Source organism: Delphinapterus leucas, chromosome 7 (assembly GCF_059928025.1).
Source record: "Delphinapterus leucas isolate spDelLeu-1000000601 "Yukka" chromosome 7, BTC_Dleu_Yukka2, whole genome shotgun sequence".
Taxonomy (NCBI): domain Eukaryota; kingdom Metazoa; phylum Chordata; class Mammalia; order Artiodactyla; family Monodontidae; genus Delphinapterus; species Delphinapterus leucas.
Window position 1 is genome coordinate 6,345,799 of NC_143135.1, and position 23,546 is coordinate 6,369,344.

Sequence of the window (23,546 nt, forward strand, 5' to 3'; positions counted from 1 at the left end):
CTGGTAACCCTGAAGGAGTTGTGACCCTCCTCCCAAGGCCATGGGAAATAGAACGTAACTTGTGATGGGGCTTGTGAGGACCCTGCAGAGTGTGTAATATGAAACTCTTAGAAGAGGGGGCCAGTGATCTCAACTGGGAAGTTGGGGCAAGCATCCCTGAGGAGGTGTTCCCTGAGCTGGGCCTTGAGGGATGAATATGAGCTTGCTGGGCTGAGGTGGGGGAGGGGCATCCCAGGAGAGGTACCAGAAAATGTGGAAGGCATGGACACGGAATATTCAGGGAACAGTGGGGACTTCTGGCGGCAGGTCACGGGGGAGCGGAAACTCCTAGGGTGTGAGGAAGGGGACAGGAGAGGATGAGGCTGGGGCAGTGGGCTGGGGACAAACGCTGAAGGGCCTTAGGGCTGAGGCCTAACCAGGGGATTAGAGAGAGGAGAAGGCACACAGAAGAGAAGGCTGCTGCCTCTACAGAGGCCGTTTAACTTGGTGGTTAAGTGCATGTGCCCTGACCCACAGTCCTGGGTTCAAAGCCAGGCCCTTTCCCAGCAGTGGGAACTGGGATTCCTGGAGACTGCAGTCCTGGAGAAAGCACTGGAGTACAGACTGACATTTACTAAATGGTAGTTGTAGTCCTGGGATTATTTTGTGCAGACCACTAGGCCTAGCTGTACCCTTTGGCTGGGACTGGTGGGAGCAGGACCCCAGTACTTCCTAGGTCCCCTTCTCCTTCTCTACCTTCAGAGACTGTTGTCTGTTGTACCCAAAAGCTCCCTAGACCTGCCAGACCCAGCCATCCCGGGGAACCCAGTGGTACTGGTCCGCGTTCAGCCGGGTTGGGCTGAGCAGTGGACGATGGGCCCAGAAAGATGTCCTTATGATGTCACAACATGGAATTCCTTCTTCCTGTCCTCCTTCCCCGTATACCTAGCCCAACTTTCCCATCAGATCAGGATGCAGCTGGTTTTGATGTTAGAAAAATTCTTGGGCTGATGGGCTACACTTGGCTCATCCCTCTCCTGATGCCCAGCCCCCCTGGCCACCGCCACATCCCCAGCCTGACACAGCTCTGCCAACAGGCCCAGGTTCCCTCAGAAGCAGCCAGTGTCCATGAGCAAACAGTTGGAGAGGGCTCTATGTGGAGGGCACTGAGACAGGCTTGGTGGAGGGACACAAACATTGCAAGGTCAGTCCTTATCCTCCAGTTGCTCACCTTTGTATGAGGAGGACACCTGCTGGTTTTAAATTGATTCAGCTCTCCAATTAAAAGTCAAAGATTGTCAGAATGGATTTGAAAATGATTCAACTATATGCTTGCTATCTACCAGAAACTCACTTTAGAGCCAAAACCACAAATAGGTTGAAAGTTAAAGAATGGAAAAAGATATTCTATGTAAACAGTAACCAAAAAAGACAGTTGGGGTGGATATACTAATATCAGAAAAAATAGGCTTTAATTCAAAAATCATTGAAGAGACAAAGAGGGATATTATATATTCGTAAAAGCGTAAGTCCATCAAGAAGATACAATAATTATAAACATATACACACCTAACAACAAAGTCCTAAAAACTATGAAGTCAAAATTGACAAAATTGAAGGAGAAACAGACATCTCTACAATGATAGAGACTTCAGGATCCCACTTTTAATAAATGATAGAACAACTAGACAGAAGATCAACAAGGAAACAGGACTTGAACACACTCCAAACCAAACAGGCCAAACAGACATACACACAACACTCTACCTAAAAACAGCAGAATATACCTTCTTCCCAAGTGCACACGGAACATTCTCCAGGGAAGATCATATATTAGCTCACAAAACAAAGTTGCAATAATTTTTAAAAAATATTTATTTAAAAAAAAAAAATTTATTTAGGGGCTTCCCTGGTGGCGCAGTGGTTGAGAGTCCGCCTGCCGATGCAGGGGACACGGGTTCGTGACCCGGTCCGGGAGGATCCCACATGCCGCGGAGCGGCTGGGCCCGTGAGCCATGGCCACTGAGCCTGCGCGTCCGGAGCCTGTGCTCCGCAACGGGAGAGGCCACAACAGTGAGAGGTCCGCATACCGCAAAAAAAAAAAAAAAAAAAAAAATTATTTAGGCTGCACCAGGTCTAAGTTGCGGCACGCAGACTCCTTAGTTGCGGCATGCATGCGGGACCTAGTTCTCCGACCAGGGATTCAATCCGGGCCCCCCGGAACTGGGAGCGTGGAGTCTTACCCACTGGACCACCAGAAAAGTCCCTGCAATAATTTTTAAAAGAGTAAAATCACACAAAGTATCTTTTCCAATCACAGTGGAACGAAACTAGGAACCAATAATAGAAAAACTGGAAACCTCACAAATATGTGGAAATTAAACAACATGCCCCTAAACAACTAATGGGTTAAAAAAGAAATCAAAAGAGAAATTAGAAAATGCTTTGAGACAAATGGAAATGAAGGTAACATACTAAACTTTATGGGATGCAGCAAGAGCAGTGCTGAGAGGAAACTTGCAGCTGTAAATGCCTCATTAAAAAGGAGGATCTCAAGCAAATTAAACCCAAAACTAGCAGAAGGAAGGAGATGATAAAGATTAGAGTGGGCATGCCACGGAGCAGCTAAGCCCGCGAGCCACAACTACTGAGCCCGTGTGTCTAGAGCCTGCGCTCCGCAGTAAGAGAAGCCACCGCAATGAGAAGCCTGTGCACCGCAGCAAAGAGTAGCCCCCGCTCACCGCAGCTAGAGAAAGCCCACACGCAGCAACGAAGACCCAATGTGGCCAAAAAAAAAAGATTACATTGGAGATAAACAAAATGGAAGATAGAAAAACAACACAGAAAATCAATGAAACCAAAAGTTGGTTCTTTGAAACGGTCAATAAAATTGACACACCTTTGAGTAGACTAAGAAAAAAAGTGAAGACCTGAAAATTACTAGAATCAGAAATGAAAGGGGGTCATTACTATTGATTATACAGAAATAAAAAGCATTATAAGAGAACACTATGAATAACTGTATGCTAACAAATGAGATACCAGATGAAATGGAAAAATTCCTAGAAACACACACTACCAGAAGTAACTCAAGAAGAAATAGAAAATATGGACGTATCTATAACAAGGGATGAGATTGAATCAGTAATCAAAAACCTCCCAGGAAACTCCAGGACCCGATGACTTCCCAGGCAAATTCTACCAATCATTTAAAGGATTAACACCAGTCCTCAAACTCTTCAAAAAAATACAAGAGGGGCTTCCCTGGTGGCGCAGTGGTTGAGAGTCCGCCTGCCGATGCAGGGGACACGGGTTCGTGCCCCGGTCCGGGAAGACCCCACGTGCCGCGGAGCAGCTGGGCCCGTAAGCCATGGCCGCTGAGCCTGCGCGTGGAGCCTGTGCTCCGCAACGGGAGAGGCCACAGCAGTGAGAGGCCCGCGTACCGCAAAAAAAACAAACAAACAAACAAAAAAAAATACAAGAGGAGGGAACACTTCCTAAGTCATTCTATGTGACCAGCGTTACCCTGATGCCAAAGCTAGATAAAGACATCACAAGAAAAGAAAACTACAAACTAATATCCCTTAGGAATATAGATGTAAAATTCCTCAACAAAATACTAGCAGACTGAACCCAGCAACATATTAAAAGAATTATACACCATGACCAAGTGGGATTTACTCTAGAATGCAAGGTGTTTCAACCTACAAAAATCAATCATTGTAATACACCAAATACAAAATGAAGGGGGAAAACCACATGATCATCTCAACTGAGGCAGAAAAAGCATCTGACAAAATCCAACATCCTCTCAAGATAAAAACACTCAACAAACAAGGAATAAATAAGAACTTCCTCAACCTGATAAAGAGTGTTTATGAAAAATCCACAACCAATTTCATGCTTAATGGTGAAAGACTGAAGTCTTCCCCCTAAGATCAGGAAAAAGACAAGGCTGCCTGCTTTCACCATTTCATCTATTCAACTTCGTACTGGACATTCTAGCCAGAACAACTGGGCAAGAAAGAGAAATAAGAGGCATCCAAATTGGAAAGGAAGAAGGAAAATTATCCATAATCACAAGTGATACACACACATACAGAAAATCCTAAAGAATACACACACTGACACATACAATTAGAGCTAATAAATGACTTCAGCAAAGTTGCAGGATTCAAGAATACACAAAATTCAGTTTTATTTCTATACAGACAATTTTGGCATCAATTCTGAAGCATGGTTTTTTCCCCCATACCAAGCAATTCTCTGACACCAGCTAAGTGCTCTACAACACAACTCAGTTCTGACATTGTCTACCTGGAGACAGCATCAGATTCCAAAAGCTGGAGCCGCAGAATATAGGTCTCCTGATCACTCTTCAACTCAACAACCTTGGCTCCCTACTGTGTGTGGAGTAGCCGGCGAACACCTTATCCTGACGTTCCAGGTCCTCCCCTGACTGTCCTAAAGCACCTTTCCAAGATTCACAGCGCTCGAACAGTTACTACAATACATATCAAAGTACCTGCCCTTCCCCACAGCCTCTCCTCTTTGAAAGAGTCCATGGAGCAATCATTCCACAAACACTTATCAAGCACCTTGTGTGTACGCTGACTGGTGTTAGATATTCGAGGCCTTCTGCTTAAGTGTGTGTGTGTGTGTGTGTGTCTGTGTGTTAGGGAGGCAGGTGTGTGGATACAAACAAGGTCTCTGCCCTGGGAGAAGTGCTGGGGGAGGGGAATCAGTGCACTGAATAGATTAATAATTTAAATGATCAAGCATCACCGCCACTGCCACCATCAAGTTCCAGTACTTTAGACAGAGCAGCTCCTCCAGGGTGGTTTTCTCTAGTTCCTGCGGAAAACATATTGGCCCCCAATTTAGCATTGGCCAGAATTCCGGTTCTGGTTTTTAGGTGCCACCAAACCCCGGGCCCTCTTTCTAGGGAGAAGGAAAAGCACACCTCCAACCACCTCCCATAAGGCCCAGGTACCTGGAGTATGAAACGGCCAGGGATACAGGTTGAACAAAGACAGAAGAGAGGCCCAGTCCGGACGGAACTGGGTCCCACCTCCTGTTCAGTTCTCTTCGACCCGCTGCTCCAGACATCGGGTTGTGAAAATTAAGAATCATCTCCACTGTAAAACACGACCGACGAGGATGGGATTCGAACCCACGCGTGCAAAGCACAATGGATTAGCAGTCCATCGCCTTAACCACTCGGCCACCTCGTCCCGCGTACAGCAGTCTTTTCCACATTCCTTTATCTCTCATCCCCGCGGCTCCAGGCACCCTCGCAGGCACTCCTCAGTACAGACGTGATGAGACCTAGAGGAGGGAGAGACGGCGGACAGAAAGGGGCTTTTGTGTTCCTTTCCGCCTGCCACAGGCGGGAACCCGCGCCATCCTTCACCACTCTGCAGCCAATCTCTGCCACAATTTCCCCTCCCTAAGTCGGGGACGAGCGCGCCGGGGTTTCAGGACGCGCTTGGTCCAGGAGGTCGCTCACTGACCCGGAGGAGGGGGTGCCTGTTTCTGGGAACCCAGCAGGCGCGGCGGAGCGGTGGCGGGCAGTTTCCAGCGTTTACAAAGCGCGCGGCGCGGGCAGAGAATGCAGTAGCTCCTCCCGGCGCACAGGGGGCGAGCTGGCGCGCCCGAGGCCGGCGCGGGCGGGCGGGCGCGGCTGCGCGAGGGGCTCGGCTCGCCTCGACTCGCTTCGGCCGCGCTCGGCAGTCTGCGGTAAATCCGGGCTTGCGGCGGCAGGCGGAGGCTGCGGCCCGGTGGTCTCTGCTGCGCGCCGCGAGCCCCGAGAGCCATGCAGATGTCCTACGCCATACGGTGCGCCTTCTACCAGCTGCTGCTGGCCGCGCTAATGCTGGTGGCGATGCTGCAGCTGCTCTACCTGTCGCTGCTGTCCGGGCTGCACGGGCAGGAGGAGCAAGACCAATATTTTGAATTCTTTCCCCCGTCCCCGCGGTCGGTGGACCAAGTCAAGGCGCAGCTCCGCACCGCGCTGGCCTCCGGAGGCGTCCTGGACGCTAGCGGCGACTATCGCGTCTACAGGGGCCTACTGAAGACCACCATGGACCCCAACGATGTGATCCTGGCCACTCACGCCAGTGTGGACAACCTGCTGCACCTATCGGGCCTGTTGGAGCGCTGGGAGGGCCCGCTATCCGTGTCGGTGTTCGCCGCCACCAAGGAGGAGGCGCAGCTGGCCACAGTGCTGACCTACGCGCTGAGCAGCCACTGCCCCGATATGCGTGCCAGGGTTGCCATGCACCTTGTGTGCCCCTCACGCTATGAGGCCGCCGTGCCCGACCCCCGGGAGCCAGGGGAGTTTGCCCTGTTGCGGTCCTGCCAGGAGGTCTTTGACAAGCTAGCCAGGGTGGCCCAGCCCGGGATCAATTACGCGCTGGGCACCAATGTCTCCTACCCCAATAACCTGCTGAGGAATCTGGCTCGTGAGGGGGCTAACTATGCCCTGGTAATCGACGTGGACATGGTGCCCAGTGAGGGGCTGTGGAGAGGCCTGCGAGAAATGCTGGATCAGAGCAAGCAGTGGGCGGGCACAGCGCTGGTGGTGCCTGCCTTCGAGATCCGTCGAGCCCGCCGCATGCCCACGAACAAAAACGAGCTGCTGCAGCTCTACCAGGTGGGCGAGGTGCGGCCCTTCTATTATGGGCTGTGCACCCCCTGCCAGGCGCCCACCAACTACTCCCGCTGGGTCAACCTGCCAGAAGAGACCTTGCTGAGGCCTGCTTACGTGGTGCCCTGGCAAGACCCCTGGGAGCCATTCTACGTGGCCGGAGGCAAGGTGCCCAACTTCGACGAGCGCTTTCGGCAGTATGGCTTCAATCGTATCAGCCAGGTGCTCATAAGGGAGAGGGCAGGGGAAATGGGGCAGGATGGATGGTGGGGTCAGAGAGCTATGAGTGGCTCTGGATGGAAAAGAGGCAATGAGGCAGGAGGGATCATAGTTCAGGAGGTGGTTGGATGGTTGGAAGATCCAGGATGCCTCTAGAGGAATAGGAATGCTGGAGCGAGCAGGGATGTCAGTCTCTGCCCTAGGAATGTCATCGAATTTTGCTGACCTGTCTCTTCCCCCACAGGCCTGTGAGCTGCACGTGGCAGGATTCGATTTCGAGGTGTTGAACGAAGGTTTCCTGGTTCATAAGGGCTTCAAAGAAGCTCTGAAATTCCATCCCCAGAAAGAGGCCGAAAATCAGCACAATAAGATCCTTTACCGTCAGTTCAAACAGGAGTTGAAGGCCAAGTACCCTGACTCCCCGCGTCACTGCTGAGCCCTTCCCTCCCCTAGTCTGAGAAGTCTCAGCCTCCTCACTCCTTAGGCCGCCCCTCAGGCCTGACTGGGGTAAGAAATGTCACTCCACTTTACAGTGGTAGCTGTGGTGTTTGAACACTGGACTTGAGTATGGGATGCTGGGATCAAGTCCTAGCTTAACCACTAACTAGTTGTGTGGCCTTGAGCAAATCCCGTTCGCTCTCTGAGCCTCAGTTACCCCATCTGTTAAAGGGAGGTGAGAATACCTACCTCACAGAACTGTTGGGAGGTTCAGATGAGATGCTACATGTGAAAACATTCTGTAAGCTTCGTACAAATGTGAAGTATTATTAATATTATTACAGTATTATTATTGTTGTTATTATTATGGTTATTATTATTAACACTCTTGGGTGGGTGGGCTATAGGAGAGCAAAAAGTATGAATGGGGCAGAGCTGAGAAGTCTGAGTACTTAACAAAATGGGCATTTTGGAAAGAAATCAGTTGAAGGCGTTGGATTTAGTTCTTAGCTTTTGGGCAACTTCCTGGTTGTCTTAGGCCTCCGTCTTGGGGGCCCTGGAGAAGGGATGGGTCTGCAGGCTCTGTGCGTGGGAGTCTGAGATCTGGACCCCTGAATAGGCTGGGCTGGGTAATTTGCCTACCGACTACAATGTGTAAATAAATGAGTGTTCACACCTTAAGCTGGCTCCATTACTCTCCTGAACCGGGCGGGGTGGGGGAGCAGGTCGCGGGGTCTCCGCTTTCAAGCCGTGCGTGGTGGCTGCAGACCGAGGCGCGCTGGCGGCAAAGCAAGAAACGCACGAGGGCCTTTCCTGCCTGTTGAAAGCCTGTGTGAAGTTCAGTCGGTTGCTATGGAAACCGGCCCGCGGTATCCCGGCATGCCTCGCCCCGAGCTGTCCAATTGTGAGCACTCCGACGGGCGCCTGCTGATGACGCATGCGGAAGCGTGGACAGGCTCTCGCCTCAGGAAAAGAGGCTCGCTCGGCGCTTCTGCGAGCCCCGCGGCGGTGGCCAGTACCGGCAGCCTCCGGCACCTCTCAGGGAGTCTCGGACGTGAGGCCGGAGGCCCCACTCCCCGCGGGTGCGTAACGCCAACCCTGGCGCCTGGTTCGCCCTCTCCGGCCAGTGGGTCGGAGCCGGCCCAATCTCCAAGGCCGAAGCGGAGATTTAACCGGCCGGATGCGTGCCGGGGGCCGCGGGACCGGTTCTGGCCGTGGAAGAGCCAGTGATTGTCCCGCCCGCGCCCGCGCCTACGCAGATGGAGCGGGACGGGGGGCTCTCGGCGCGCCGTAGAGGGGCTGTGTTGGCTTCTTCGAGGGTAGGGAAGAATTTTCCTTTCGAGGAGGCCTGCCCTCGACATGCTCACTTTCTGAGAGATAAACTGCCTGTACACAGTGCCTTATAATTTGCTTTTCCATTCCTTACCGCTTGCAATCTTTATTATTCTCTTTTTATACCCAAGGTAAGGAGGGGGAGGTTGTGATTTAATTCAGCTCACCCAGTAGACTCAGACTGCTGGAGAGACCTCCCCCAACCCCTCACCCTTTCTGGTCCGGAAAGGTAGAACTTACCTACCGCTGCGTCTTCCAAAATTAATATATTTAACAGTGAAGAGGAATTGCGAAGTTTGGGAAATGCAGGAACTGAGGCTTGAGAATGGGAAAGATGAGGCTGGTTTGGAGAACCGAGGTTTTCAGGTCAGGGTCAGATCATTTGTGAAATCATTGAGGAATGTTTCGAAACTGTCCTCTAGGCTAGGCCAGTTAATTTACTTGAATTGACGTTTGCTACCACTACAGAGGCCGGGGGCTACCAAGAAGTAAAAGCCAATCCCTGCCCTGCAAAAGTTTGTTTGGTTTAATTTGTATTTGCAAATCCTCCAGTCATCAAATGAGTTAGTACTGTGCTAGGCGAATAAAGCGCATGTGCAGCCCAGCCCTGGTGAGGCTTACAGACTGGTTGGGGAGACAGACATGAGAATGGGCAAATAGACGTGTAAATAAATAAGGAAGGGTGTCTACACGGAACTAAAGGACTACAAAAGAAGTGCCCAGACAAGCATATCACAGTGAACCAGAAGCCCCCAGTAGACAAAGAGATGATCTGTTGAGAAGACTATTTATTCTTCCTCTTGAGTGATCTTTTGGCCGCACTTGGCACTGTCACGTCTCCTTCATTCTGAAGTTCTCTCCATGCTTTGAGTTTTCCCTCCTCCATCTCTTGCTGCTTTCCTTCTGTTTTGCAGGGGTCGCATCATCTACCCCTTTGGTGACCCTGGGAGTTCCATCACGAGCCCCTTCTCACTCCACACATTCTGCCTTGCTGGTTGCACCCTCTCCCAAGGCCTGAAAAACTCACTATATGTGATGACCAGATCTCTGCAGCCCAGATTTCTCTCTGAGGCTTAGACCCAGGTGCCCCCAACCCTGCCCCTTCTCTCCTTTCGGGGTCTTTGCTCACGCTACTTACTCTGGTTAAATGCTCCCGCCCTCAACCAGCTCAGCTCATCTGTCTGGCCCATCTTCCTCTGCCCTCAAAACTGCAGCAGGCTCCAGGTCCCAGTTTAGCTGTCTCTCCCATATGCCCCTCATCTTAACTCTTCTCACCCCACAGTAATGATCTGCTTCTTGGCCTCTCTCTCATCCAGGAACTTGTAAACTCCTTGAGGTCAGAGACTGTCTTTCTGTCACACTTGTGCCTGCTTCCTACCATGGTGTCTGATGGTACCTAGCATGTATTAGATTTTCAATAAAGATTAAATGAGTGAATAGATGAAGGAGTGCTTAACAGTGTTCAGTGTTGCTGAGAAGTCAACCTGAGGTAAGCACCAAAAACTATTGGCATTAGGTACAAGGGGGTCATCTGTTAACTCTGCAGGATCAGTTTCAGCTGAGAGCGATGATACAGAAACAGACTGGAACAAGCGGGAGGTGAAAGTAGGAAGAGCAAGGCCTGGAAAAGGTGGAAAACGGGGGGCGATTGAGTGGAGTGGGGTGAAGTTTTGTGTTTCTGCTTTTTCTATATGGTGGGAAATTCCTGAGCGCATCTAAAGTTTCACGGGACAGAGCTGTCAAGAGGGAGAGTGGAGGATGCAGAAGACGGGAGCACTGATGACGTGAGGTCTTAGAGGAAGCAGAGGGAGATAGGATTTGAGCACGGTGAGAAGATGGGCATTGTAGAGTGTTCTCAGGAAGAGAAGTGGTGGCATCACAGGCAGAAGGAGCAGCACGGCGGGCGGGGGGAGCTGGGTAGGAAGTGCATGGTATATTTGAGAACTAAGCATTAGAAGGTGGGGTGAAGGAGCCGGACCAGCAGTTCAAGTCCAGTCTATGTAGGGCCTTGAAAGCCCCAGTCAGATGTTTGGGCCCAGTCCCACAGACAGTGGGGAGCCCACCCTTGGCCTTTCCCATCTTATGGATCGTCACCTTGGCCACTATTCCCGGGATTGGGATCACTAGCAGCGTCCAAGGGCATGGGCATTTCTGTGGTTCCCAGGCTTCTGGGAGATGTGCAGGCAGGGCCACTTGCACCTGCCCCACCCAGTGTGTGCCCAGGGTGTGGCGAGTCCAGTCTCCCCCCCGGTTGTCCCCATCTGCAGTGAGGCTTGGTTTGACTTCCCAAGTGGCCACTTTCCCGCTCAGAGCTGTGGGCAGTGGCGAGTGATGGCTCCACTCCTACTCCCAGAGCCCAGATGCCCGTCCAGCCTCCAAGCAAAGACACAGAGGAGATGGAAGCAGAGGGCGACTCAGCCGCCGAGATGAATGGGGAGGAGGAAGAGAGCGAGGAGGAACGGAGCGGCAGCCAGACCGAGTCCGAGGAGGAGAGCTCAGGTGAGCCCCACACACCCGCGTGCCGCCCGCCCCCGCTCCGCCCGCCCTGACTGGCCTCTTGTCCCAGAGATGGACGATGAGGGCTACGAGCGCCGCCGCAGTGAGTGCGTCAGTGAAATGCTGGACCTGGAGAAGCAGTTCTCGGAGCTGAAGGAGAAGTGAGCAAGGGACCCTGGGGCCGGGCAGGGCTGGCTGGGGCCTGCTGTGGAGCGGGCGCTCCGCTCGTGTTTGACGGGCGAGCACACGGGTGCGCGGCTGCCTCTTACCTCCCAGGTTGTTCAGGGAACGGCTGAGTCAGCTGCGGGTGCGGCTGGAGGAGGTGGGAGCTGAGAGGGCGCCCGAATACACAGAGCCTCTCGGGGGGCTGCAGCGGAGCCTCAAGATCCGCATTCAGGTGGCAGGTGTGTGCCCTGTTCCCCTACCAGAAGCCATGGCTCTCTGTCCCCTTCCCTTCTTGTCCCTGCTCTGCCTCACCCGTGCCCCTGGCCCCCCTTTATGGGCCCCTGGGTCCCTGGCCAAGCAGGACCTCCCTCTCCCTCCCTCCACAGGGATTTACAAGGGCTTCTGTCTGGACGTGATCAGGAACAAGTACGAGTGTGAGCTGCAGGGAGCCAAGCAGCACCTGGAGGTGAATGTGCCGGGCGCTGGGCGCTAGGTGGGGACGGAAGTGGCTGCCCCGGCCTGCCTGGCTGAGCCACTCCGCCTCTTCCAGAGTGAGAAGCTGCTGCTCTACGACACCCTGCAGGGGGAGCTGCAGGAGCGGATCCAGAGGCTGGAGGAGGACCGCCAGAGCCTGGACATCAGCTCTGGTGAGGCGAGCGGCTGGCTGGGCACCCCTGCCCCAGGCCCTGTGCTTTCAGTGCCTGCCCCCTGTCTTGGCCTCAGCTTCCCTCCCTGCACAGGGGGGTTGTAAGAGGACCTGCTTCGTGGTCACTGTGGAGACTGAATGAAAGCAGCCAGGGAAGCGCCTAGCCCAGAGCCTGGCACACAGTGGGGACTCAGGAAGAGCGGGTCCCCTGCCCCCCTGCTCAATTTCCAGAACGGAGGTGTCATTCTGACACACGCACATGCCATGGCCAAGTCCTCTCCATGTCCACAGGCCGACATTCATACAGGGCACTGGGGAGGGAGGAATTATTATCGTACCCCTGTCCATGAAACAGATGAGGAAAGCGAGCCTCACAAAATCATGGTGACCTCTTTCCCAGGGTTGAACTCAGCTTCCAACCCCAAGCCCAGGCTTCTCTGCACTGCCCTGGTTGGGGTAGGGGCACGAGTGATGGGGAAGGGCTGGCCTGGCCCGGGTGAGGGACGCAGGCTACAGGGGTGGGGCGTCCTGGGATGGCCGGCACCCCAATCCTGACCCTGGTCTGGGGCACAGAGTGGTGGGATGACAAACTGCACGCCAGAGGCAGCTCGAAGACCTGGGGCTCCGTGCCGCCCAGCAAGAGGAAGAAGGCCCCTCTTGTTTCCGGTATCCTTTCCCCCACGGTGGCCCGAGCTGGGCGAGAGGTCAGGGCGGAGGAGGGTGGAGGGACACGGAAGACAGAGGCAGACCAGACTCATTTATGGTCATCTGGCACCCTGTGGCCATGTCCAGTCAAATTCAGCCGTCAGGGATTTTTTGCGGGGGTCCTCCTAGGCTGTGTGGACCGTAAAAAAGTAGAAACATCCATCCAGAGATTTCCCCGTAATTTCCGGAGTGAGCTCTCCTTTGAGGCCCTTCTGGCTTTCCCATGACGTCCCAGGCTTTCCCACCCCCATGCCTTTGCTGATTTTCCATTCTCCTATCGGCTGCCTTTGCCCGTGTGCCTGCTCAGTGCTCGTCTCGGTTGTTACTTCCTCCACGAAGCCTCTCCTGGTTTCCCCGCCGAAATGGCTGTTTAGGTATTACCCCTGTACCTAAACTGGGGCACCTGCTTCCCATCTGGGCATGGTCATCTCTGCCCCGCCCCAGGTGTGCGTCCCTTTGGTCCAGGGCCTGCTGTGCCTTCCTCCCTCCTGGCACAGCAGCACGGAGTTGAATTGAATTGAATTCTCTTGTGCACCCCACCCCACCCCTCATATTCCTGCAGCAACCAGATTCTCAGGGCACTGACCTCCTGGTGGTGGGAATCAGGTTCATGCAGGGAGGGAGGGAAGAATCTGGACTGCAGAGACTTGAAGGGTGAATGGGAGGTGAGGATGTGGAGACATCAGGGGGACAGAGTGGCTGGTCCCCACAGGGGAGTGTGAGACCGAAGGAGGGTTGTTTTCAGGACAGAGGAGACTAGATGTAGATGGGGAAAGGGGCCAGATCCCTGAGTGGGTGGCATGGACCTTGGCCTTCTGACCTTGAGACCGGAGAATAGGTGAGGGGAGCTGAGAAGTGGTAGGGTTGAGGCTGGAAGGCCCCCGTGGAGTGGGTGAAATAGGCCATAGCCATGCCACCTCTCCACCCTGCCGAGAACCTGGGGGCCAAGAGGTAGGAGGTGGAGCCTGAGCTCTTAACTAGGTCCTCGGCTCCCTGCCCCGCTGTCCACAGCACCGCCTCTTCTGAGTGTTGGAGCTCCCGGGCCAAGGCCCGTCACCTGCCCCCTCCACCAGGCTTCCTGCTTCCTTGACCCCCATTGCAGGCCCTTACATCGTGTATATGCTGCAGGAGATCGACATCCTGGAGGACTGGACAGCCATCAAAAAGGTGGGTCCGGTGCTGCGTGTCTCAGGATGGGGGCTGGCAGTGCAGCGCCCCCTCCCCAACCAGACGCCAGCTTTGGTCTTTGCAGGCTCTCCACGTGTGGACTTCCTGAGGGCCTGGGAAGCTCTCTGCTCAGCCCTTGGCACCCTCTGCCTTCAGCCCAGGTTCCCTGGCATTGCTTGAGCTCACAAGCCTCGTTTGGCCTGAGGCTGTTCTGGAGGAGGGAGTTCCTAGTCTACATCAGCCCCTTTCTTGTTGCAGGGCAGGTTTTGATGGGGGTGGGGGTAAAGGGAGGGCAGGAAGGCGGGAAAGCAGCTGGGCTGCCTGAGTCTGACAGGAGAGCACATCAAACCTTTGCCTAGAAGGGGTCTTATACCCCGGCAACCCCTCTAGTGCAGCCCGGACCCAGCAGCACCTCCACCTCAGAAAGGCTGATGGTGGAAGGGGGACTTGCCAAGCTGGAGGCAGGCTCTCAGGGGGGTTTTCTTCTTACCCACCCAGGCAAGAGCAGCCGTGTCCCCTCAGAAGAGAAAATCAGATGGTAAGAACCGGCAGGGTCGGGACTTCCCTGACGGTCCAGTGGTTAAGACTCCACGCTTCCACTGCAGGGGGCGCGGGTTCGATCCCTGGTCAAAAAAACCCACAAACTACCGGGGTTGTTCTTCCTCCCCCAGCCCAGCCTCCAGGAAAGGAGCCCAGAGGGAGGCAGGGTCTGTGTCAGATCAGTGGCCTGAGAGAGCCAGGACGGTCTGGGTGTGAGGGCATTGTGGGAGCTAGGGCGGGGGTGAGTAATGGGGCTAGGTGATGGGCCCGCCCCGCCAGCTCTGGTTAGGGAGGGTGGAGTGCTGAGCCCTAGCAGCCGGCCTGGTGGGCCCAGAGTACCAGAGAGGCCCAGGAATCAGGGGTGTGGAGCTGACCTGTGCCCTCCTGGCCTTGCCTGCTCTGGGCCAGACAGAGGCCACTCCTCTCAGTCCCCCATATGAAGTGCCTGCTTCCCTCTTGGTTCAGCATCCTCTCACCTGCAGTGATTTTTCCCTTCCTGTGTACCCCCAGGACCTTGACCCTGCTGTTCACAGCCAGGGGGCCCTTGGAGCAGCTGGCAGCAAACCCAGCATTTGAACTTACCTGCTGCAGAAAGGCAGACTGACAGGCCCCTCAGCGTCTGCCCAGCCAGTCCTGCAGTGCTGCTGTGGCCCTCCCCTCCAGCCGCCACTGGTCTGGACTCCTCTGCCCCTCCTCGGGGCCCTGTTCAACTGTGGCCTGGAGCTGCCTTAGCCAGGCAACACTGTCTCCTCCATCCCCGGCCAGCCCACCACCTGCCCCCACTGAAGGTCAGCCTTCGCGGTGCCCTCCCTGATGAAGATGTGTCTCATCTTAAGCCAAAGCAACATCCTTTCTGCTGACCTTGGACCCGGCTCCCTAGTCACCGAGCCAGTGAGCTGGGTCCCACTTCACGGGAACTCTGGGCCAGAAATGATATTTGGGGGACCTTTGTGTCCTGGCTGTTGTTGGAGGTGAGAAGGCAGGCTCCCCAGGTCTTCCTGCTCAAGGCGGTTCCTGGTGTCCGCCTCCCAGATTTCAGGGACTGGAATTAAAACCTTTTCTGGGACTCTGGCGTGACCGGCGTGTGTCTAATTTACCTTGCAAGGGAATCAGGGCTCTCATGGAGAGTGCTTGTGACAGGCAGTCTCTTCTGGGGTCCCTGGTACCTCTTCTCACTGCCTAGTGGGAGCCTACCCACTCTGACTTGGGGTATAGGCTGGGGAAGGGGGGTTCTCCCACTTGCCTGCTCCCCAGAGGTGGGGGGCTGGGCCCTGGACTGCCTGGTGCTGGTGAGCAACGTCTGAAGCAACATGTGGCACAGGCAGAGCACGTGGCCTTGGGTGGGGACGGGGACTGGGTACTCGGTGCTTGGAGACTGGATCATGTCTGCACCTGCCCCAGTCACTTGGCAGATTGGCAAGGCAGGCTGGCAGAGCCTGTGTGCGTGGGAGGCAGCTGGCAGCAGCGCCATGTTCTGACGACCTCACAGCCAGACTCCCCCTTGTTTAGCGCTGACTGTTAGAACCACCCCCAGAACCTCAGTTAAGCAAAGAGGTTAGTTTCCATGGAGACACAGCATCCTTTCTCCACGGCAACCTGAAATCCCAAAACGCAAGTTAAGCTCAGGAATGCGTCATCGGTGACCTGTAGGGGGCGCTCTCCCACAAGGCTGACTTCAAGACCGTGGACAGATGAGCAGTTGACCACAGACGTAAAGGTGCCCCAAAGGCGAGGCCTGTGGGGACCTAGATAGGCCCTGCTTAACCCCTTCCTGCCCACCTGTATGATTCGAGGAGGCTGGCAAGGCTTTAGGACGCACTGTGTGGAGGTGGTAGCCCCACAGCTGGGGCCCTCGGAGGGCCACTTGCGTGGAGACGATCCCTGCCCCCAGAGGCTGGGCCCAGAACAGAGGAAGCAGGCACTGCCCGGGCTGAGTGGACACACAAGAGTTAACTGGCGGCTGTGACAGGGCGAACCGCCCTCAGGAAGTGTTACTCACCACTGGGAATGTGAGTGCTCTTGCCTTGGGGGCTGGATTCTCTTCCTGAGTCCCTGGAGATACCGAAGGAGCTCCCAGCCATGGAAGCCCCTGGAGAGTCTGGAGCAGGCCTTCTCGGAGCCCCCAGCGCAACCAGCTTCGCACCTGGGCACCTGGAGAGAGAAAAGTTAGTGAAGTTGGAAGGGCAACCCGGTGGGGCAGGGGCGGGGGGACCACAGAACTGGGTCTGTCCTGGGGCAAGGAGGGGGAGAGGGTTGGGCAAGGTTCCCAGCCCCTGGCCCCCTGCTCAGGTCTGGCGCCTGCCCCCAGGCCAGCCCAGGACCCGCTGTACGATGTGCCTGATGCCGGCGGGGCACGAGCAGGTGGGCCCCAGCAGCCCGGGCGCACCGTGAGCCTGCGGGAGCGCCTGCTGCTTACCCGGCCCGTGTGGCTGCAGCTGCGGGCCAACGCCGCGGCCGCGCTGCACGTGCTGAGGACCGAGCCCCCCGGGGTGAGTCTTCCCCCACCCCTGGGGCTGGTGGCCAAGGGTGGGAGGGAGCGGGGCTGGACACGGAGGTCCTGAGCCTCCGACCCCTGTCGACTCGCAGACATTCCTGGTACGGAAATCTAACACTCGCCAGTGCCAAGCCTTGTGCATGCGGCTGCCCGAGGCCAGCGGCCCCTCCTTCGTCTCCAGCCACTACATCCAGGAGAGCCCTGGGGGTGAGAGGGACCGGCCTGGAGGGAGGGGCTGGAAGCCATCAAGGCAGGGCACCGGGGTTCCCCAGAGAACAACCTCACTTCCCGTCTCTCAGGCGTCTCCTTGGAGGGCTCAGAGCTTGTGTTCCTGGACCTGGTCCAGCTCATCTGTGCCTACTGCCACACCCGGTGAGCCTGCCTGCAGGGCGCCTGCTGTCCATGGGGCCCTGCTCCCTGGGATACCCTGTCCTCCTCCCACACAGACGCTCTCAGTGCCCACAGCCCGGAGCTTTCCTCACTCCTGACTTTTTGCTCCCCTCTCTGGCCTCAGGGACATTCTTCTCCTCCCGCTTCAGCTCCCCAGAGCCATCTGCCAGGCAGCCACCCGCAAGGAGCTGGAAGCCATCTCCCATCTGGGCATTGGTAAGGGCTCCCCTACTACCCGTTGCTCAGATGGACAAACTGAGGCCAAGAGGGAAAGGGAAGGCATGGGCACACAGCCTGAAGCCTGTGCCTTTCTCTCGGTTGGGCCCCCTCCCTGAACCCCCTGAGGCCCCAACCTGTTTCTCTTCCCTAGAGTTCTGGAGCTCCTCCCTCAACACCAAGGCTCAGCCAGGCCCATCTGAAGGCCCACTGCTGCCCAGGCTGAAGCCCCGGTCCCCACAAGAGCTGGACCAGGGCACTGGAGCTGCCTTGTGTTTCTTCAACCCCTTGTTCCCAGGGGACCTGGGTCCCACCAAGCGGGAGAAATTCAAGAGGAGCTTTAAAGTGCGTGTGTCCACAGAGACCTCCAGCCCCCTGTCTCCACCAGCTGTGCCGCCTCCCCCAGTCCCAGTGCTGCCAGGGACAGCCCCCAACCAGACAGAAAGGTTGCCCTCTCGCCAGCTGCTGCGGAGGGAGAGCTCAGTGGGGTACCGTGTGCCAGGGGGCACCGGCCCCAGCCTCCCGCCACTGCCTTCCCTCCAGGAGGTGGATTGCGGCTCCCCCAGCAGCTCAGAGGAGGAGGGGGTGCCAGGGTCCCAGGGGAGCCCAGCAACCTCACCCCGCCTGGGCCGCCGGCGGCCGCTGCTTCGGTCCATGAGCGCTGCCTTCTGCTCCCTGCTGGCGCCCGAGCGGCAGGTGGGCCGGGCAGCCGCAGCGCTGATGCAGGACCGACACACAGCCGTGGGCCAGCTGGTGCAGGACCTACTGACCCAGGTGCGGGCCGGCCCTGAGACCCAGGAGCTGCAGGGTATCCGCGAGGTGCTGAGCCGGGCCCGAGCCATGCTGAGCGCGGAGCTGGGCCCGGAGAAGCTGCTGTCACCAGAAAGGCTGGGTAAGACTCCAGCCCGGGGCTCTGCCGGTTCAGCACCATCTCCCCATTCCACTCTCTCTGCCTCCCCACACTGCCAGCCTGTCTCTCAGTCTGTTCTGCGGCTTTACAAACCCACTTTGTCTCACCACCATTCAAGCAAATTCTGTCCACCGCCTGCCTTCCTGTCACCAAGTTTCCATATCTTTTTTAAATTTATTATTTATTTTATTTATGGCCGCGTTGGGTCTTCGTTGCTGCATGCAGGCTTTCTGTAGCTGCGGCAAGCAGGGGCTTCTCTTTGTTGTGGTGAGCAGGCTTCTCATTGTGGTGGCTTCTCTTGTTGCGGAGCACGGGCTCTAGGCTTACGGGCTTCAGTAGTTGTGGCACACAGGCTCAGTAGTTGTGGCACACGGGCTTAGTTGCTCCGCGGCACGTGGGATCTTCCCGGACCAGGGATCGAACCTGTGTCCCCTGCATTGGCAAGTTGATTCTTAACCACTGCGCCACCAGGGAAGTCCCAAGGTTCCTCCTCTTTTTCATCCCTCTCCTCTCCTGATCATGCCCTTCCTCCCAGGGACTCTGCCCCCCTGGTTCCCCTGACCCCAGCCTACCTCTCCCCTGCAGAATGCGTCCTGGAGAAGTCGCTGCATCGCTCCGTGCTCAAGCCTCTCCGGCCCATCCTGGTGGCCCGCCTGCGGCGCCGTCTTTCCACCAACGGCTCCCTGGGCCGCCTGGCTGAAGGCCTCTGCCTGGCCCGGGCCCAGGGCCCCAGAGCCTTCGGGTCCCACTTAAGCCTGCCCTCCCCAGTAGAGATGGAACAGGTGCGCCAGAAGCTACTGCAGCTACTTCGTGCCTACTCACCCAGCGCCCAGGTCAAGCGGCTCCTGCAGGCCTGCAAGCTGCTCTACACAGCCTTGAGGACCCAGGCAGGTATGCCCCCTCCCACCACCTCCCACTGGCTCCTGCCAAGTCAGAGGCAGGCCACCAGGCAGAGGCTCCAGGAATGGCACAGCAGGGAGGGGAAAAAAAAAAAAAAAAGGGTCCAACCCTCCCATTTCACAGATGGTAAAACTGTGGCCCAGAAAGCAGAGCATCCACTCCCCAGGCCTTGCCCCCTGGTTGCCATAGAGACCACAGTGCCCAAGGCCTGGCAGGCGGAGGGGAGGGTCCTTGTCTAAGATAAGTAGTGGATTCTGACCCTGGGGTCCCAGAGGAGCCTGAAGCTTCCTCCTCCACCACCCACAGGGGAGGGTGCAGGGGCCGATGAATTCCTCCCACTGCTGAGCCTCGTCCTGGCCCAGTGCGACCTTCCTGAGCTGCTGCTGGAGGCCGAGTACATGTCAGAGCTGCTGGAGCCTGCCTTGCTCACTGGAGAGGGTGAGGAACCCCACACACGCCCCTTCTGTCTGGGTGGGGCTGGGGCACCCTGACTGAGCAGAGGAGGCGGAAGGAGCAGGTCACTCACGCCCAGCCTGAGCCGCATTCCTCCCCTTGTGTCCCAGGCGGCTACTACCTGACCAGCCTCTCGGCCAGCCTGGTCCTGCTGAGTGGCCTGAACGAGGCCCACACCCTCCCGCTGAGCCCCTCGCAGGAGCTGCAGTCCTCCCTCAGCCTCTGGGAGCAGCGCCGCCTGCCCGCCACCCACAGCTTCCAGGTAACAGGACTGGCCAACCCCGGGGGGAGTCTGGCATTGTCTCGCGCAGTCCTCTCCTTTGCCCAGTGAGACCCAGGAAAGGAGGGGGAAGGGGAAAGGCCAGTCCTGCATTACCCCACGACAGAAACAGCGCCCCATGCATAACACACGTCCGAGCCAGCCTTTCTGGAGGCTGCGTTCCACGAGCCGGCACTGTGCTCGGTGCTCTGGCGGCTCAGCCTTGAATCTTCACAGAAACTCTGAAGTGGGATCATTATTATCCCCATTTTACAGATGAGGAAACTGAGACATGACATGGGGAGGGAAAGGGACACAGGCAGATCCTGGCTTCTGGCCCCCAACTGGACTCAGGCTTCCAGCCCGTGACCCCCATACCCTCCCATCTGGGCTCAGGCGTGGTGTCCTCAGAGCCAAACAGCATCTCTGCCCTTCACCCTCCTTCCATCCAGTCAAGGGACCCTTTCTAGCCTTGGCTAAGAGTCCAGATTTGATAGCCAGATCCTGGATCCAAATGCTGGCTCTGCTGCTTTTTGGCTCTGGGAGCTTGGGCAAGTTATATAACCTCTTTGTGCCTCAATTTTCTTGTCTATAAAATGGGGTAATAGTATCTACCTCCTGGGGTTGATATTTGGATGAAATGGGTTAATTCAGGACAAGTACTGAGGGCGCAGAGTAAGCTCCACCTGAGTAGGATTGTTAGGCTGTAGAGGCCTGCTGGGGCATCCTTCCAGCCTGCAGCTGTGACCCGCTAGCCCAAGCACATCCCTCCCTTCCTCAGAGCCCCTGCTCAGAGCTCACCTTATTCAAAAAGCTTTTGCCACTGATTCTACCACTGGATATGTACCATCCCAGCCCTGTTCCTGCAGAGCTTCTACTGAGACCTCAAGCTTTGCAGCCAGATTCGCACCAGGCAGGACTGAGTTCTTGATTTTGCTTCTCCTGCACAGCACCTCCTCCGCGTAGCCTATCAGGACCCCAGCAGTGGCTGTACCTCCAAGACTCTAGCCGTGCCCCCAGGGGCCTCGATTGCCATGCTGAATAAGCTCTGTGCCACCAAGTTCCGGGTGACCCAGCCTGACACTTTCAGCCTCTTCCTATACAAGGAGGAGGACTACCACCGCCTGCCCCCCGGAGCCCTGGCCCACCAGCTCCCCACCACCGGCTACCTCATCTATCGCCGGACAGAGTGGCGCGAGACCCAGGGCACCTCCCCGGGGGCTGCCACAGAGGAGGGCAGTGGGAGGCCAGAGGCAGAGGGCAGGGAGCAGGAGAAAGGAGGCCGGGGAGATGGGGACACCAAGGTCAAAGCCAGTCCCAGGGACAGCAGGGGAGAGTCTGAGACGATGGCCGAGGGGGGCAAGGACCAGGCCAGGGGAGGCCCTGCTCAGCCAAGGGGGCCAGAGGCTGAGGGAAGCCAGGCAGCAGAGGAGTAGCTGGGAGTGGGCAGAAGGGCCATTTGGGGCAGAAAACTCTGAGCCTGCTGGGAAGGCCTTTCAGAGCCATCCACCCCACTGGCCAAGGCACAGCCCCCTAGTCTTCCCCACCCCGGGCCGCTCCGTGTCTGCCACCTCCTCTGACTGTCTAGCCCTCTGATCACACCTGCCTGGAGGTGCCTGGACTGGCCACATCTGGGCACTGGAGTAAAGCCCAGGGGGTTTTGGGGAGGCCCCAGACGAAGGGCCCAAGGCCCCTTGGCCTCTCATCCTTCTCCCCCAGCTGGAGGCCAGCCGTCCCGCAGTGGTGAGTGTGCCCAACAGGGGACAAATCCAACAGGGGCCCGACCTCTGGCAGTGGAGGGTGGGGCATCAAGGCCCTGAAAGGCCCCACCCACTCCTGGGTGTCAGGAGGATTTGGGGAGGCAGCAAGATGTCGGGGCCCAGTGCTGCCCAGACCACCTGGAGGCCAAGCACCTCCAAACCTCAGTGTCCTCATCTGTGAAATCGGGGTGCTACTGCTGCCCTACCTTCTCCCAGAAGTCTTCCATGGGTCAGAATGGATGGTTTTGTGGCAAAGCAGAGCTCAGACTAGGGGAAAGGGGAGGGAAGGAGGTTGGATGCTAGCAACACACATACACACACCTCTCCAAGGGTCTGTTCTTCACTCTCACAGAAGGGAGAGGCTCTCCAGGCAGCCCTGGGGACTGGCTCGGGTCCAGCTGAGACAACACCCACGTTCTGGTCTTTCCCCAAGATGGGAAGTCCTCCCAGGCACTGTGATGTCCCAAGGGAGTGGGACAGAGGAGACAGGCTTCTGAAGTGAGGTGAGGATTCGGAAATCATCTTCTCTGCGTTTGACTCTCTTGGACCTCACAAGAGCTTTACGGGACACAGGGCCTGGCTTTTTACCCACTGAGGCTTGGGAAAGTGACTCCTAGGACACCACACAGGAGGCCATTGGGACCCCCACACCCAAACCAGGGGTCAGGTTCCAGCTGCTCCTTGTGTTCTAAACCACCAGTAAATTAACCCTGAAGGTCCGGTAGACCCCAAAGGGAGGCCCAGATCAGGCAACAAATGAGCAAAGAAAATACCAGCAACAACCACAAGGGGGTGCACATGGCTCAGGAAGCTGCCGAGAGGGTGACCTGATGGACGAACGCAGCTCCAGGGCAGCGGCAGTGTAGGTGGTCACGGGGTTTGCAGTCTGGCAGCTGCCAGGCAACTTGGGGACAGTGCCAGGGCCAAGACCTCTGGCCCTCAGCTGTCTTGGGAGTCAGGGGTCTGAATGAGGCCAGCCTCAGGGGACCACTCCCTGGGAAGGAACTAGCCCCTGGTGGAAGGAGGACCCTAGCCAGTCTCTGAGGTGCTCCCTCAGACACTGAGCACAAAGGGACATCGGCTCATATATCAGACATGACAGCTGGAAGGTAGAAATCCTGGACATTGGGATTTCAGACCCTCCAGATACAGCCCAGGTTGCAGGGCTCCCAAATTTCTCACTAGGCCATCAGCAGCTCTAACTTCCCCCACTTCTACCCGCCCCCCACAAGCTTCTCGTTGGTGGGGATTCTCCCTTCACTCTTTTGTATGTCCCCCCCAGTCCCGCACCCACCCGAGTGCCCTGTACAGTGCTGGGCACTCCACAGGCGCTCAATAAATGTTGTCCACTAATTGGAGTTTGATAACTAAGAGGGAAGGGCAGTGGGGTGGGAGGTTAAGGGAGGGCTGGGTTCTGGGAACCAAACACAGGATGTCTCAAGTTCAGTCTCAGAGGAAGGACCTGGAATGGTTGCAGGGGGTGTTCAGAGAACCCCAGGGCCGGATGAAGAGCTGGTCTCATGGGAACTAGGACTGGCTGAGGCTTCTGGGCCCCTGCGAGGGGGCCTGTGCAAGCCCTTCCCACCTCCTTCCCATGCTCAGTCCTAATTCCTGGCTCTGAGAATTCAGCATGCCCCCAGCAGTGGCTCATTGGAGCACTGCCAGGCCCTGCCTGCTCCCTGAATCTTCTGGCTTACCTTCTGAAGAAATTCTGATGGGTTAGGGGTCCCGGCCAGATAAATCATCATGACCAAGGGTCATGAGACAGGGGTTGGGGCTCCAGGCAGGGCAGGCAATGACAGGCTGGTCTAGAACTGATCTTATTGTC

The 23,546-nt window shown here is 56.6% G+C and overlaps 3 protein-coding genes, 1 long non-coding RNA gene and 1 other non-coding gene across 16 annotated transcripts in view; 3 read left to right on the forward strand and 2 right to left on the reverse strand.

Moving 5' to 3' along the window:
* LOC149748674 (uncharacterized) lies at positions 1-19,652 on the reverse strand. Its single transcript, XR_016393754.1, has 3 exons — positions 18,919-19,652; positions 4,973-18,778; positions 1-4,833 (listed from the first exon to the last, which is right to left on the reverse strand). It is a non-coding gene; the product is annotated as an uncharacterized LOC149748674 (long non-coding RNA).
* Positions 5,132-5,213, reverse strand: TRNAS-GCU (transfer RNA serine (anticodon GCU)). Its single transcript has one exon. It is a non-coding gene; the product is annotated as a tRNA-Ser (tRNA).
* On the forward strand, positions 5,642-7,966 carry B4GAT1 (beta-1,4-glucuronyltransferase 1). The gene is made up of 2 exons (XM_022591373.3): positions 5,642-6,850; positions 7,092-7,966. Exons 1-2 carry the CDS (start codon positions 5,795-5,797, stop codon positions 7,281-7,283), a joined length of 1,248 nt encoding a protein of 415 aa, XP_022447081.1. The 5' UTR covers positions 5,642-5,794; the 3' UTR covers positions 7,284-7,966.
* Positions 8,195-15,402, forward strand: BRMS1 (BRMS1 transcriptional repressor and anoikis regulator). 10 transcript variants are annotated; one of them, XM_022591375.2, is made up of 10 exons: positions 8,204-8,367; positions 10,971-11,116; positions 11,184-11,274; positions 11,390-11,517; positions 11,665-11,744; positions 11,829-11,925; positions 12,498-12,590; positions 13,732-13,796; positions 14,295-14,334; positions 14,847-15,402. In XM_022591375.2, the coding sequence occupies exons 1-10, from the start codon at positions 8,216-8,218 to the stop codon at positions 14,852-14,854; spliced, it is 900 nt and encodes a 299-aa protein (XP_022447083.1). In that variant the 5' UTR covers positions 8,204-8,215; the 3' UTR covers positions 14,855-15,402. The 10 variants fall into 10 exon arrangements, with proteins under 10 accessions (XP_089770614.1, XP_022447082.1, XP_089770613.1 ...); XM_022591374.2 differs by lacking the exon at positions 12,498-12,590 and having other exon boundaries at positions 8,202-8,367; positions 13,641-13,796; XM_089914487.1 differs by lacking the exon at positions 12,498-12,590 and having other exon boundaries at positions 8,202-8,367; positions 11,399-11,517; positions 13,641-13,796.
* RIN1 (Ras and Rab interactor 1) overlaps positions 15,509-23,546 on the forward strand; it is a 15,565-nt gene continuing 7,527 nt past the window's right edge. Inside the window, exons 1-11 of one of the 3 annotated variants that reach the window (XR_002647097.2) lie at positions 15,509-16,501; positions 16,645-16,825; positions 16,923-17,037; positions 17,130-17,202; positions 17,345-17,436; positions 17,591-18,328; positions 18,932-19,237; positions 19,553-19,684; positions 19,810-19,961; positions 20,909-21,701; positions 22,071-23,544. Coding sequence is in view for 1 of the 3 variants with exons in the window: in XM_022591372.2 (XP_022447080.2) it covers positions 16,416-16,501; positions 16,645-16,825; positions 16,923-17,037; positions 17,130-17,202; positions 17,345-17,436; positions 17,591-18,328; positions 18,932-19,237; positions 19,553-19,684; positions 19,810-19,961; positions 20,909-21,394 (2,361 nt within the window). In the remaining 2 variants the exon portion in view is untranslated. Of the gene's footprint in view, positions 16,502-16,644; positions 16,826-16,922; positions 17,038-17,129; positions 17,203-17,344; positions 17,437-17,590; positions 18,329-18,931; positions 19,238-19,552; positions 19,685-19,809; positions 19,962-20,908; positions 23,545-23,546 lie in introns of those variants that run through there. The other 2 variants (XR_016393753.1, XM_022591372.2) reach the window with 2 other exon arrangements.